Below are 15,474 nucleotides of genomic sequence, written 5' to 3'. Positions count from 1 at the left end.
TTAATTGGATGCGGATTTTGTTAAATAATATTCACGGTGTACGATCTTACTCTGCCACCTTTCGTTAAATCCCCATAGAATTTTCCTGTTTCTCTTCAATGAAACAATTATACATATTCTCATTTACATGAGTCAACTCTTTGGAACATTCAAGTAAATACCTATTAATATGAAACTAGAGAATTTTCATTTTAATACTGTAGCTACCTATATACGGGACGTATATACGATACATATGTATACGTAGAATCTCGAAGAAGAACGAAGAAGAGCTGACGAACGTATAATTACAACCTCGTGTTCGGGATTAAAAAATTCCAACTTAATAACAACGCCAGCCGGTCATTCTTCCTCTTCCCCCCTCGTCCTGTCTACCTGTCAGTTCACCTACCTCGAAGCTTCCACTCCTGCTGGATCAGCGTGACTTTGATTTATTACAAAAATGACCTGGCTCATCGACGAGCGCGTGCTCCCTTAGACTTACATGAAGACATTTTAAAGGGGAAATTAGAAATCAGAAATCAGAAATCAGAAATCAGAAATCACCAATGTCACGGTAATTTGTGAATAGTAATTGTGAATTACTACGTTGAAATTAGAATGTCTCTTCAATTTCTTGATCAATTCGATACATTGATTTTCACTTATTTTTTATAAATCTTTCAATCCTTTATTAATCTTATCCTAATCGTACTTAATTCTATTTATTTGGCATCGATCTCGAGCAATTTTGATCACGATCGAACAATGACTCGGTCCCAACAGGAAGCAAATTTATGTAGGCAAAAACCGAACCGTATTCATAAATCGCAATGGTTGGTAATCGCACGGCTCTACGGATCGCGTTACGAGCAATAAAAGGCTAATGTAATATAAATCAGGTTTTATGTTAATATAAAACCGAGCGATTCGAAACGTTCCAACGTTACAGAAAACCGTGAACCATGACCGTAAAACGAAGCCCTCGCGATGAAATTTTCTTGGTTTAAACTTTAAAATATCAGAAATTACCTATCTAGGTAGAAAACGTAATCTACCAGTTATCAGTCCGAAAGATTAAGTAGAAAAGAAGATGATTTACGCTTGAAACAGCAAAGTATGCACTTTGGTCCGCCTTGATCTGAACCTCCGGGTTGAGGAACAATGGTTGACGAAACAAGAGAGCCATGTCGAACGCTGGGTCATGCGTATATGTGATATGTAGTGAAATTTTGGCAGCGTAGCCAATGAAAAAAAGAAACGGCAAAAAGGGAAAAACAAAAGAAAAACCTTCTCATAAATTCCAATTTGGTTGTCGACGCTAGGGATGGATGTTCTACGTCAGCGACGAAAAAAGGGGGCTGACAGAGAGGGGGTTGAAGTTTCGTAATACATACCTCGGGTTATCGGTAGCTGGTACCGTTCGATCGCGACGCGACGTGACGGCTGAAAAAATCCGACAAAAGAATCACTGGCCAGCCGAATACGGCCCGTTTGTTGATAAACAATGGACAGATGATTTATCGTTGGTTTATCAGTAAATCGAATCCATTTGTCATTTATCGCTGGCTGACCAGCGTGTATTCTCGCGCGTGCTAGAGTGGACAGACGCATCGGGAAATACTAAATACCAAAAACTGCCGACTTTTCGATCCTTTATTAGATCTGACTACGTCCTTTATTAAGAAAATCATTCATTTTATCTTGTTAAACGAACGTGGCCATCTCCCAACTATTTTGACGCGTACATTGTAAGCTTCGAATTTCAGAGAATTCGACATGAAAAACAAACAAGTTCAAACTGGCAGGATTGTAATTCGATTGTAATTCGATTGTAATTCGATTGAAATACAAACTGGTACAAACTGGTTTGAATTCATGGCTGAATTGATATTTTAATGTCTAGGGAGCAAGATAAAGCGATCCATAACATTGCGGATATCGCGATGCATTTGATAAGTTTACATCAAGTTGCAGCTGTTTGCGTTGCACCGACGCGACGCGACGCGTCGCGACGTTTACTTGGAAAGCAGATTCTCTGGCCACGTCCAATAAACGTCCACAAATATTCCCTTGAATTCCTACGGGTAATTTCGAATCCATTTTACGAGTTGTACAATGGAACGACTCGCTGCTGCTTGTTGCCTGTGAATCGATATAACATAAACAATGCTCGTTCAGACAGAATGTTGCGTTCGTTCCGACCAAGGAATTTGTTGAAATATAAAAGGAACGTTTTTCAAACTATAAAAATATACCAACAGCTCAACAGTTTCACAAAAAGGAGGGCATAAAAAGGAGAAAAAATAGAGCGACGCCTATTAAACCTAATTGTAAGAAGATCGAGCCATTAATCCAACTTGTGTTTCTATTCGGTGCGATACGACGCGACGCGACGCGACGCGACGCGACGCGACGCGACGAGGCCGACGAATAAGAAACGGTGATCGTTCCAGTTTCCTTTTTTTTTCTTTTTACGACTACCCCTGTTGTAACTTGAACCGCGATTCGCAGCTGTTCTAAAATTTCTCCACAGCTCGTTCCTTTGCTCGAGTCGCGTTTCATCTACGACCAACGTTAGAGTGCCGTTATTTTTTTCATCGTCGCGTCGCACTTTTCGCGTCGTAAAAGCACACCACCGTCAGCCAACGTAGCCAAACGAGCGCCGTAATTTCCGAAGTAATATTTTCCCGGCGGCGCGGCGCGGCGCGGCGCGGCACGACGGCCGATGAAGTCGCTGAACGCTCACCGTCGCAGACAAAAAGTTCATTTATTCTAACCGCGCCGCGGCTCACGGATATCGAGCCACTCGTTCTTACTCTCTTTCTCTTTTACACTCGATATTTTACCACGTCGCGTCGCGCCGCGATGAGAAAATCGACGTACCCTGGCAGAAATTTTCCATCCACTAGTTTTCTAAAGGAAAACAAAACGTAAATTTTAGATGGACTAAAATTAAATAAGCTTTTAAATTGAAAAGTGAAATGCCCCGTATAAAAATTTCGAATAAACTATACGTTTGAAAGACGAAAAAGTTGCTATGTATTCAACTTGCTCTCCTTTGAACGAACATCGCGAAGTGAAGTGATGAAAAGAAGAAAATGGTGTAACCAATCCTATGTACATATTCAGCTCTTTTCGATAGCCTCGCGATCTCTGACGTATAATTGATATGTAAGTATATTGTATAGCATGAGTGTCTGTATATGTACTTGAAAGGAGTAAGATGTATAGAACAGCACGAAATTGTATTTCTTGTTGAACGAGTGGCCACGGTTGAAAAGAAACAACATAAATTAGGTATGAGGGTTCTCTTCGGCTGGAAATTCCAGGGTCGCTAGAAATGTAAATTGAGGCGAGCAGTTTTTTAGATTCGTTACGCGCGAAAGCAACCGAGCCACGTTTCAATGCTCTTAATTTTCAACGTAACGCAGCCGTTCGTTAACGAGCATGTAAGCGTAAATATTACACCGCCGTCCAAGGCTTTTCTTTACCTTTCTTTCTCTCTCTTTCTGTTTTATCTTTCGAAGAAAGAGTAACTTTACACTTTTATAACTTTTACGAAGACAGATTTTATTATTACAAAATAACTGTCTAGCATCAATTCTGTGAGTTGTGTGATTTTTCGAAATTCGATAGCGTTTTTAATTTGTTTTTTGTTATCACCAACGTTCTGTTCTGGAAAGTTGAAAATCGTTAATCCAGAGTGTGATTAACAAGTATACCATATCGGTGAAATCAGTTGCAGCAAGCACAAGAGCGGTGGAAAAATGCAAAAACACTTTGCCACCTTTGACGAGAATTTCGAGAAGGTTTTGGAACGTGATATTCGTGGAAATACCGACGAGCCAACATCGGAAACATCAAACTAATAAAATGTGTTGGCACGGATCCTCTTTCGCTGAGTTGTGGCTCGTGTAACTACAAACTACGCAAGCCTCTCTGTGCTTTTTCCGATCGCTCGTGGTGAAATCAGAAAGCAGAAAGCAGAAAGCAGAAAGAGAGCGAGAGTAGCAAAAAAGGTATAGGTGAAACGCTGTCGTTTCACGCGCAGCCAGGTGTAAAATACGCAAAATATTTGCGCACCGAGGTTCCTTTTTAATTAATCGAAACACGCTTCTTTCTTTTTCGTTGGAAAATATCTATCGATGCCGGATGAAAATTAAACACCAAACGAAACGTGTTATGGTTGTTGTTGTTACAACTTTATTGCAAACTGTCAAACGAGCGGTAAGCTGTAGACTGTAGAGTAAACAAGAAGGGGAAATGGAAATCAGAGAATATTTTCATTTATAATCACGCAGAAAGGCTGATCAACAAGCTCGCGTTCCAATAATCAAAAACTTGCCGAAAATTGGTCGATAAATTTTGAAACGACGCGACGCGACGCGACGCGACGCGACGCGACGCGACGCAACACATGAAAGGGCCAGCGTAATTGCGAATGCGAGTGCGAGGCCGCCGTGACGCTGTTTGATTTAGCGGAACGGGATGCAATTCAAAATATTGCTGGACCATACCGTGAACCGTGAACGCAATTCGAAAAATATATTGATAGAGATGGTGGGGGAATCGCATCTCGTTCGAAATTCACTTCTATTTAATGGCTACAAATCGTACCAGTTGATGGAATTCATTAAAAAGGAAAAAATTTGTATGCGCGTCTGAAAATTAACATATTTCATTCCCCTTAAAAATTTACAGGGAACAGACTAAGAAAAATGAAAGCTGCGTTTCGTTGAAAAACAGTCCAGTTCAAAGGATAAAAGAGACGTAGACTCACGGTTGTTAGAATTTGAAACAAGGCTAATTTGTATGTGTCTTTATCTGAAGTACACAAGACATCCGGTTGACCGAAAGAAAGAAGAAGAAAAAGTCAAAATGAAAAGAGAAAATTTTGAAGGAACTTGTGCTAGGAAAGTTTCGCATCGGCAACTCTTATTTTAACGGCGGCGGGTAAATTTTTCACCGTTCAAAGGAGGGGAAGTAACTTTTCTGAAATTCGTCCAAGTGGCTTGGAAAATACGAGACCAGAAGCTAAGGGAGCATCTTTATTCAAGGAAGAATCGCAACCAGCTTCCCGGGATGTGTTAGAACAATTGAAAATGAAATTTCGCCTCGTGAAACTCGAGCCACCGCGACCGACTCTTACCCGTGTAAACACGAAGAAGAAAACTAACAATAAATATACCTGTATTTACCTGTATTTATATATATTAATAATTTCTTGATCATTACCGTTACCGAGTAAACAAGCTCAAGAAGATCAGTGTAAATGAAATGTTTTTTGTTCGCAGAAACGAACTGGGTTCAGAGTCGGTGCAGAGCCGATGTTTCCCGTAAATTTTCTATCACGACCAGTATTTTCCAAAGGTATCCGGAATAGCCGTAGTCAGCCTTTGAAAGATACGATCCATGGTCAAAGATTTATGAAGGGTGAGCAAAGTTATAACGGAGGTTAGAAAGTGGCTTTCTTTCGCGATCAGGGAAGAATCTTTCCTACCTACCTACCTACCTACCTACCTACCTACCTACCTTCCTGTATCTGTACATATTATATAAACTACTTGCCTTTTTTATTTTATTTCTCTTCTGATCCATACGAGTTATTAACTCTGTATATTGTACAGAACGATTTCTGTATAAATTTCTAAAGTCCAAAGGACTTTTACAGAGTAACCTGATTGTACTTACGATTACGATTGAAGTTGCTAGATGAATTTTTCGAGAGAGAAAGCAGAAAATTTATTCGATATACATAGAAGGAGAACTCGGTACTTTATCAAGCTTTCTGGCGACTGGATAAATCTAAGGAGACGGAGTTGGCGCACGTACAACCAACTATCTGATCTAATTCTCCAGATTGATTATCCCCCGGGTACAGGCAAGCAGCTCAGACCCATCTTCGCCCCGCTTGTAACTGAAACCGCTTCATTTGATTAATACCATCTTCCAGACGAGCCGCGACCAACTTCCCGACCTCGAATATCCCTTTTCCATGCTCACTCCTCCATCCTCTCTCGTTACCACAGCTCGCCGTCAACTTCCTATGCAGTTGCAACAAATAATGCACTACATACCTTCTTTTCCAGTTGAAGAAAGTTTCGTTAATCGACAGAGAGAAGTTGTCTGTTAATTCATTTTCGAAAAAGTTACAACAGGTATCCTGCGGCGAAGTAAGTAGACTTATCGTAAAGCAAAAGCAACACGAGCGGATGAGAAATGGATGGGCAGAAAACAGAAAGCGATACATTCATCGATGTTGCAATTATTTTAATTTATCAAATAGATATTCATTATCGAGTGAACGCTACTACATATATAGTTGGCCCCTTCTCGTAATTCCAGTTCCATATCTCGAGAAACTTTGACCATAATTGAAGATTAACGAGATTTACGGTAGGCGCATACGCTCTGCTGTAATCTCTTCGAAGCTGATTCAATCAACGTTTCTCCTTTAATTCTTATTGTTATTATCATTGCAATATCTAATCGTCTTATCCTTAATATAAAGGTGTTAATAATTCTATTCTATCAGCTACCTATCTATGTACCTAACTATTTCGAAGAAAGAGAAAGAATTTCGGTTCATTAATTCGACTATGTAGGTTTTTCAAATAATTGCTGCGAACCGTTGTACTTGGTTCTTCGTTGGAATTTATTTGTAACACAATGAACGTTACAAATTCCTCGACCGGTTCCCCTCGCGTTTCGCCGGAACCGGAAACATTCAGAGGTGTTCGCGAGCCATTAATATTCATGTATTTTAAACAATCTTTCGCCGCCGCCGCCGCCGCCGCCGCCGCTTTTCTTCGTGACCATAAGCGTCTATCTTTCCCCATCCCTCGTTTCCTTTATTGCAAGCAACTCGAAATAGGTAATTGAAGAAGAAAAGTCCGCTCTGTTTTAAGCGGAATGGTATAGAAATATAAATAACTTTTCAAGTAATTTGTAAAAGCGTTGGCAATAAATTCAAAGTATAAAAATATCAGGCTGTGCCAACAATTAGAAAAGGTAAAATTTTATTGTAAAACCGGTGTAAGCGGTGGCAAGCATGGCATCTCGCGTTTCATCAATTACAGTATTTTCATACCATTCATTTGCCCGAGAGAGCCATAAATTTGGCCATTTTCTACCGTCCTACTTTATCACACGATGCAATTTCATCCGCTCACCGTGAAAAGACAAGATGATCCAACCAGAAGCCAGCTTGCTTTCCATAATGTATGCCTTATAGTCCGTTCTAATTTGACGGAGAATATCCGGACGACGTGAATTTGCGTTTACGCACACAGCGTGTAACGTGTAACGTGTAACGTGTTACGTGTTACGTGTTACGAATGGCCAAAGGGAGAGAGAAAGGGGGATAGGATAGTGTTCCCACCAGTGGTGAGACAGGATTGGGGTGACTAAATCAGATTTCGTTGCGATATTACCACTGGAAGGCTTCAGGGCTTCCGACAGACTCGCGTCGAGTATGAGACCAACCACCCCCGTGTACTTCCTGCTTCCTGGGACTAAATCGAAAATAAAGAGCTTAAGATAAATGTAAGGTGATGTTGCGTGACTGAGGAAGAATCAGCAAATTCCGGGGAACCAGCTCTACACATTCAGACAGGATTATCCCCTAGTTTATGAACACGATCGAAAGTACGAAAGTGGAACGGTGAATAGCGAGATGAAATTTGCACCGTGTAAGCATAATTAACGTTGGATTCAATCGTTTCTAGAAATTTCTGAATTTTAGCAATTTTCTACGAGAAGGGCTCGTAAAAAAGGGCGTTGATCGTCTGTCGTAGTCGTAAGTAAGTAGGTACATAACAGCAACGTTAACCTGTCCAAAACGCTTGAGCCTCCTTTGTTCCTTCCTAATCCCCTTCGGCGGAATGGAGCATAAAGGACATACCTTACTACATATCGCTTCGCTCTTCCACCTCTACCCTACAACAAACTACACCCCTCGAACAGCCGTTTCCTATCCTACTACCCACGCTGGTATGTCCAGTACAGCCTCGACATTAATCTAGGATCTGCCGACTGGCCACCAGAATCCGCATAAAGAGGATGTCTTCGAACAGATTGATTGAAAGGACTACATATAAGTCTCTTTTTTTTCTCTGACAGTTTGACTGGCAACGAATGTTGAACGAAGAATCGAAAGAGCACAAGAGAAGGGTGTGAACGAGGGAACCTTGGATAAATACCATAGACGACAGAGTGCAAAACTCGCTAGGCTAGGCTGGTGAACAAGTTTGTCATCTACGGTGTCCACCTACATGGAGGTCGTACCATTCTCGAGCGATTTTCCGCGTCAAAATTGAAATTCTCGAAATAGCAACGCGGTCTAGCCGTTCGTGCACGGTGGCGATCTACCATCAAAACTGTTCTCGTATACCTACATACATATGTGCGAGATTCTGTTTGACCTCAAAGTGCCGTGCTTTCGTCGGCTCGAGGACACACACCCTCTGCGAACGTCGAATCGTCAAATTCCACGCCCGCTACGCTCAAACGCTCCCGAAAATTGAAGACGAATTTTCCTCGGCGAATCGATCGGATCTGCTGGGGTTCAAGCTCCGTGAAAAGAACCTGGAAATTCAATTATCTTCCTATGGTTTTTGCAACTGTTAACGCTACCGCGACATCTCTCGAGGCTCCTATCTTACGATTAAAGTAGCTCGACGTGGCTAGACAACATGGTTTCTATAACATAAAATATGAAGAATATGAATTCTAACTAACGATAAGACAGCCACTATCGTTGAACAATAATCGTAGATCCTTCGTTACTAGCAAGATGATCGTTCCCTTTACGAGAACTCGACGAAAATAATATCATCCCCTGCCGCGATGCCGGTGCAACCTGAAAATGGCTGAGATACGAGGGTCGTGAAGACGACACGCTGATGGTAAACGATCAAGCAGACCACCCCCATGGGTGCAACGTAGAGAGAACGAGCTCGATGGTATTATGGTACTCTCGAAATGAACTTGACGGTTCTTGGGCTATCCTCGAAATACTTGCGTCATTAGCAAGTACTGCTACAAGACCGATAGCGATAATTAATACTACGTATTAAGTATACCTACTTCAAAATCGACTATTTATTACATACAATGTGACCACCTATTTATTAAGTAAAATTCAAGCAACTCCGTTTCACCCGCGTCCAGTCGTTGGAAAATTACGTCGTTGAGCATGGACACGTATCGTAGGTGCTCGAGCTAGCGGAAAATTGAAAGTGGTTGCCGATTGACCGATAAGAAATCTCGACGAAATTTCTTTAACCGAATTTTTCGTGAAACGCGACTCGGCGGTATCTGTGGAATTGAAAAAGTTCACGGCCGCGTCGTACCGTCAAGCCTTCGTATTTTAAGAGCCTTCGTATCAACTTCTTATCTCGCGCGATTAATCTCGAAGAATGTGCCGTACTTTCGATCGTGACGTCAGTTTAGTTTTCATCGAACAACTAACGTCCAACGTCCAACCCTCTTCTGCAACCCTCTACTGTAAACGTAGCTATCTTACTACATATAATATTTCTGAACCTTTTTACTAATTACATCGGTTCTTAATTTTTTCTTTTTCTTTTCCTTTTATTTTTTATGCAAATTTCACCTTACTACCGTATAAATTTTTCACCATTCCTCGCTCCGTCAATAATAGGTATGTACTAAACGCACACGAAACCAAGTTTAACGAAATGTGATAAAACTAGAATGAGAATGAGAAAGTTGCTTTTCCCCCCAACAGCTAGACGTAACTTATTCACGATCATCCACCGTTGCATACACAAACTGGCCGATAATCAAATATTCAGTGCAAGAAGTTAATGCGCCATGCGCTAGCCTCTCTATGTCGACCAGCATCGATCGAGGGCAAAAATCGATTTAGGAAAATCGAAAACTCAAGCATACCTTACTTATTTAAATCGTTGAACGTTAATGAAGCAATAAGAAAGCGTCTCTCGTGATGAAGAGACGGAAAACATATTCTCTATGTTACACAGCGGTAAATCGAAAGAGGTGGACAAAAGAGAGCGACGGATCTGCCGCCGCGTAAGTCGTACGACGCTGTTTTCGCAAGCTGTACAAAAGGACAAGCCAGACCAGTTGGCTTCCCCTCGTAAACGGCCGAAACGGAAGCAAAAGAAGAGAAAAAGGGAGGGAAAAACAAGGGGGTAGCAAAATAGTAAAAAAGAAGCAAGTGGAAGGAGAAACGAGAAACGAGCAACGAGCCGTGGTAATTGGCCGAATCGAACAGTCGGTAAGTAATTTCAGGAACGTGACCAGACCAGGCGATGGAAATCGATGCCCGAGAGAACACTAGCTAAATATGTAGTTTACCATGGAAGCCTAAGTTTGATAGGACAACGCAATGGATCGCATGTCGTGGCGTCGCGCATGGCGTAGGTACAAATGCATCACAGATTTTCGAAATGATCATCATCAATGGATCTACCTACCAGTACAATTTACAACTGACCGATTCAAAGCTGTTTCTATAACATTATGTACCTACTCGTATGTGTACATATACATATGTATCTCAACAGCAACTTAGGCAACTTTTCTTCTTCAACAGCGTTCATCAACATTTATCAGCGTGTAACACACTCTTCTAACTAGAAAATTTGCAAAATACTAACGCATGTATTTTGCTTGCTGATAAAAATTATTTGTTTGCTGGTTGGAAAACGCGCACGCAGGGACACGGCGATGGAGATAAGAAAGAGGAAAAAAATATTGCGAAACGCTTCGAATGCAATGTTCCCGTGGTATAATAATATTTTGACGTTATTTCCCGGCCAACATTTCCGTGGCGGCCGAGGTGTTTGCAAATAAAACGTTCCTATTGGAGAATGCGCGTTGCAAATAAAATGTTTCGCACCGTCCTCTCCTTTCCCCTTGCTTTTTATTGCTTCTATTTTTCCACGGGATTACGAGAATAAATCATGCCGCGGCCACGGCTTCGAGATTGACAAATAAATGCAACGACGAAATGCGGAATTTTTTTTACAAATTCATTTTGCATCGTATAGCTACTATATTGCATTATCATGAATCAAAATTATTGATTCAACCATTTCCCCCCTCTTTCAAAAAAAAAAAAAAAAAGAAAGAAAAAAAAATTTAAGTCCAACAAATTGAACGTCGAACACGTTCTATTTTTTTCCCCGCTGCGCTGGTTGATTTTTCATTCGTACAGAATTTGATGTTTCGAATTCGCAACGCGCATTAATTAGATTCTATCGTCCGCTAGTGCAAATGCTGGGAATTCAAATCGACTACGATCGAAATGAAAAATACGGAATACGTTGCTTTGCCGTATTTTCGTCGGCTAACAAATTGCTGATATTCAAACGCATAGGGGGGGAAACGAAAAAAAAGGAAAAAGGAAAAAAGAAAAAAAGAGTGATGCAGTGTTTCATTAACACGCGATGAATATATGTATGTATAAAAATATCAATTTTTATGTCATAAATAACGTCATTGCTCATCTTAAATCATAAAATTGAATTCTTCTTATCTCATCATCAATAGTTATACATACATATGTATCTCGCCTTGTTCGCTCTTTTGTTTTTCCTCTCGTATTTAAATTTCACAAATGTTTTCTTCGAGGTAAAATTTCAACCCCGACTAAAGAAACGAATAACGCCAAGGGATTCTGAAAGCGCGTCACTATCAGGAGGGTGAATAATAATAAAAAATAACGTTTCTTCGTTGTCTTGTGTTTTCACACGACCTCTTTTAAGCACGAGACTCAAGTATAGCTTGGTGCATCGTCACTCTCGAAAACTGCGCCCTGTTTTCGTTCTACTGATATGCACGCCACGGAAATGGAAAAATTCACCAACATCCCAGATACGTAGTATACGAAATGGTGTTCTCTTCTCTCTAGCAAAATGATCTCTCTTTCTCCACTTTTCTCTATCCACGAGCCAGAGGACGCGAATCTTTCACTGTAAGAACTTTGCGCGTGTAACCCGAACAAAACTGGATCCCATGGGTGTCATTACCGGCTTAAAAGAAAGAACGTTTGCAGCGTAAAACCCGGTCCCCACGTTGCACTTTTTCCACTTACACGAAACCAGAGAAATCTCTATGGCTCGCAACCGTGAAATAATTCAACCGAGCATTGAATGGAATTGCAAAAAAAATTTTCAACCAAAGAAACGCCTGTGAAACGTACACTAACCGCTTCTATAAACGTTTTTTTCTTTTCTCAATCAATAGAGCAAGACCATTTTATGTCACACTAACAAGGAACGGATGTAAAGCGGAAATCGATTAAAAACTAGCGGAGGGGAAGGTGTTCCCCGCCACTGGGTATGATACCTCGACACTTTTCTATTCGAGAAAGTACAAAATTTTCTCAAATAAACAATTAGTCAGTTAGTAAACAGTGACGACAACTTTCGATGGGCAGAGAGGAACCAATAATTTCTATAATACGCGACCCTCGCAGATAAAGGATGCGTAAACGCACCTCACAGGAAAATTAATAGATAGATAGATAGATAGATAAACAGCGAGTCGGTTCGTTAATTAACCAGTAAAATAAATAATGAGTAAAAAACACTCTACGGTACGTACCATTTTTCACTGAAATCGTCTGGCATGTCTAGCAATCATTGCGTATAATGATACATAATTACAAAATTTAATTAACTACTTTCATATAGAATATTTCATAGTAATGGTAATAATCATGGTAATAGAAATGGCAATATAGTAATAGTAATGGTAATGATAGTGTTTGGTTTGTACGTCCATCGTACATCTTGTTGAATAAAATATTATGTCTTAAAAATTAAAAGTTAAATGAAAAAGTTATTAAACCGACGCAATCCCACAGCATAAAAGCACACACACCATATGTGGAGATAACGTCGTGCACGATATATACTAACACAATGCCAACCGCTTATTAATTATTATCCTTATGAACCAAGGAACCATTAAACATGCGACTCACCGTTCGCAGATATACTCTTCTTCCGACAATCAAGTAGGAGGTTGCCTTATAGGAGAAGACGGAAGTCGTGAAGAAAGCCATCAAGGATGTCCAGAAACTCGACGAAAACAAAAAATTCATCTGTAACAAATCGAAAAAGAATTAAGGTTAATTTTGCAAATTATCAATTTTTATTCCAATAAAATTATATATGAATTTGGAGTTTATAAAATATTAACAATAGTAATTAAAAAGAACTCTCAATTATCAAGAGATTGAATTAAAATTAATTAAATAAAGTAATAAGATACCTTCCTTCCCGACCAAGACCAGTCGGCACCACTCGGCATTGTTCGGTATATGTATTCGGTTATCGGCCGATACTTAACCAAGAAAGTACACGAATAGGTCTAAACAGGAATAAATAATGTTACGATGCTCAAGAAAGTAGGTTATTAAATTAAAAACAGCAAATTGTGTGAAACGGTACTAAAAACATTCAATAATATTTAGGAACTTAATGATATATAAAAGAGAAAATAATTCAAATTTTGCTGTTTCAAGCAACAGTTTTCAACTCGCGTATTTTTAAAGAAAACACCGAATTAATGTCAAAGATCAAGAATTCAGACTTCTCTTCGATGTTTCTTTCTGTTTTTTGTACTGTTAACACCCGATCGGTAATTTAATTTAATATTTGAAGATAATTTAATCTTACCTGTTGCAGACACATGCCAAACGGACGAAGCTTCGAAGAGGACTGTTGCACTCCACCATACTCCGCTCAACGCATCCTTTAACGATGAATCTGATTGGTCTAAATAGGAGGACGCCATAATGGAATGACCAATCACAGGCATTGATAGAAACTTTGAATTAGTTGAAAATTATCAACGCCAGATTGAAATAAGATTAAAATTATTTTTTTTACTTTAAAGCATCGAAATATAAGAAAGAAGATAGAAAAATATATGAGATATTAATGGTATTTAATAAATTATTATCATAAAAGCAGAATAAATGAGAAATATGTTATTATTTTAATTCGTATCTATATCGACAAAATAGGGTATAAATTTTCAGCTTACGCATTTCTGAAGACAATATGGAAATGATGTCAAAAGTCGTGACTCCGGTCTTCTCTTCAACTTTGTCTCCTGTTTCTTGTATTTTTAATACCTAATACACAATTTAATCACATACATACACGAGCTGCGAATGATTGCGCTGTCGAGCATACTTGTGGCGACCTCTGCTGATGGTCGACCGTCTCGCCGAAGCGTACACCTCCGATAAATTTACCGCGACATCTACTTCCGGGAAAAGCGTCGTTTTCCCGTTACGGATGGAAGTTTTTCCATTCTCGTGGGGACGTTTGAAGCGGTAGCTTTGTGTTTTGAGAAACTTTGTATTCCGTTCGTGGGTGTTCTCACAGTGCAAAGAATGGCGCTCTGGTCTCTATTTGGACTGTCATTTAGGTATATGCGACTGGCATCGAAAATAAGAAAAATAGGCATTTTATAGACTAAAAAATTGGCGTCCATCTAGCGGACATGCAACAAAAACTTGCATTTTTTTTTATTATTATTATTATTATTATTATTATTATTATTATTATTATTATTATTATTTAATTATAAACACAATCATGTTCGTACATTTCATTACATCCTCCTAGCGATAAATAATGATGCTTCGTTAAAAATTTCGTCTCGTTCCCCAAATGTTTCACCTCTTTGTTCTTATTCTGTTTAACTACTTATTCGTAAATGCTATCAGCAGAGTAACCTTCGCCGAAGCAACAACTTTATTGTCTATACAAGCATTTTAGAGCATATGGAGAAAGGAAACGTAAAGAGTACATTATGTATGTACATACATCAAAGAGAAAATCAGAAGTACGACCGGTGCGTTACTTGGCTAATTATAAGGTAAAGGTACCTGTATCCGTGTCTCAATAGTGCAATTAACGAGCTAATTAGCACCGGGGAAAATGCGAATATTACAAGGATTTGCATAGGGCTAATTAGTTAAATAAAATCACGTCGTATTTAACGATACGCCTACGTTATGTATTTACCACAAGTTATGAACCACTTCCAGATTAATTCGAGAAAAAAAAAAAAAAAAAAATCCCTTTCGCCTATTGCCATTTTACGAAGAATAAAATGATGAAGTGGATACCGTGTTACATTCCCCTCCCTCCTCAAGTAATTTACGATACAAAATCTTGATCGATATAAGGCGTTACAATTTTTATTTACGTAATAACGTAAGGACGTTTGGTATTTTGATTATTCATTAGCCTATTACTAACATCGCCACGGTTATATCTAAAATACATAAATATAATTAAAAAGCTAATATATCGTAGAGTAAATTACATACCATTATGCTGATTACTTATCGTATATACATATGATTCGTAAGGAATCCAGATAAAACAACGTCCACCGAAGGAAATACTATTTACCAAAAAATACCTTCTTTTTTTTTTATATCGATATAAAGATCGATTAGTTTGATTTGTAAAA

At 39.3% G+C, this 15,474-nt stretch overlaps 1 protein-coding gene across 4 annotated transcripts in view; it reads right to left on the bottom strand.

Moving 5' to 3' along the window:
* Positions 1–15,393, bottom strand: part of LOC114876439 — a 61,347-nt gene extending 45,954 nt beyond the window's left edge. For 2 of the 4 annotated variants that reach the window (XM_029187925.2, XM_029187927.2), the window contains exons 1-4: positions 14,029–15,393; positions 13,659–13,757; positions 13,252–13,350; positions 12,962–13,081 (exon numbers count right to left, since the gene is read on the bottom strand). In XM_029187925.2, coding sequence (XP_029043758.1) covers positions 12,962–13,081; positions 13,252–13,350; positions 13,659–13,673 — 234 coding nt within the window. In that variant the 5' untranslated portion in view covers positions 13,674–13,757; positions 14,029–15,393. Of the gene's footprint in view, positions 1–5,717; positions 6,027–12,961; positions 13,082–13,251; positions 13,351–13,658; positions 13,758–14,028 lie in introns of those variants that run through there. The other 2 variants (XM_029187926.2, XM_046286777.1) reach the window with 2 other exon arrangements.
* Positions 15,394–15,474: the final 81 nt, after the last annotated feature.

Source organism: Osmia bicornis, chromosome 8, assembly GCF_907164935.1.
Source record: "Osmia bicornis bicornis chromosome 8, iOsmBic2.1, whole genome shotgun sequence".
Lineage (NCBI taxonomy): Eukaryota > Metazoa > Arthropoda > Insecta > Hymenoptera > Megachilidae > Osmia > Osmia bicornis.
The sequence above is the reverse complement of the archived record's forward strand: the minus strand, read 5'-3'. Positions and strand labels throughout refer to the sequence as shown.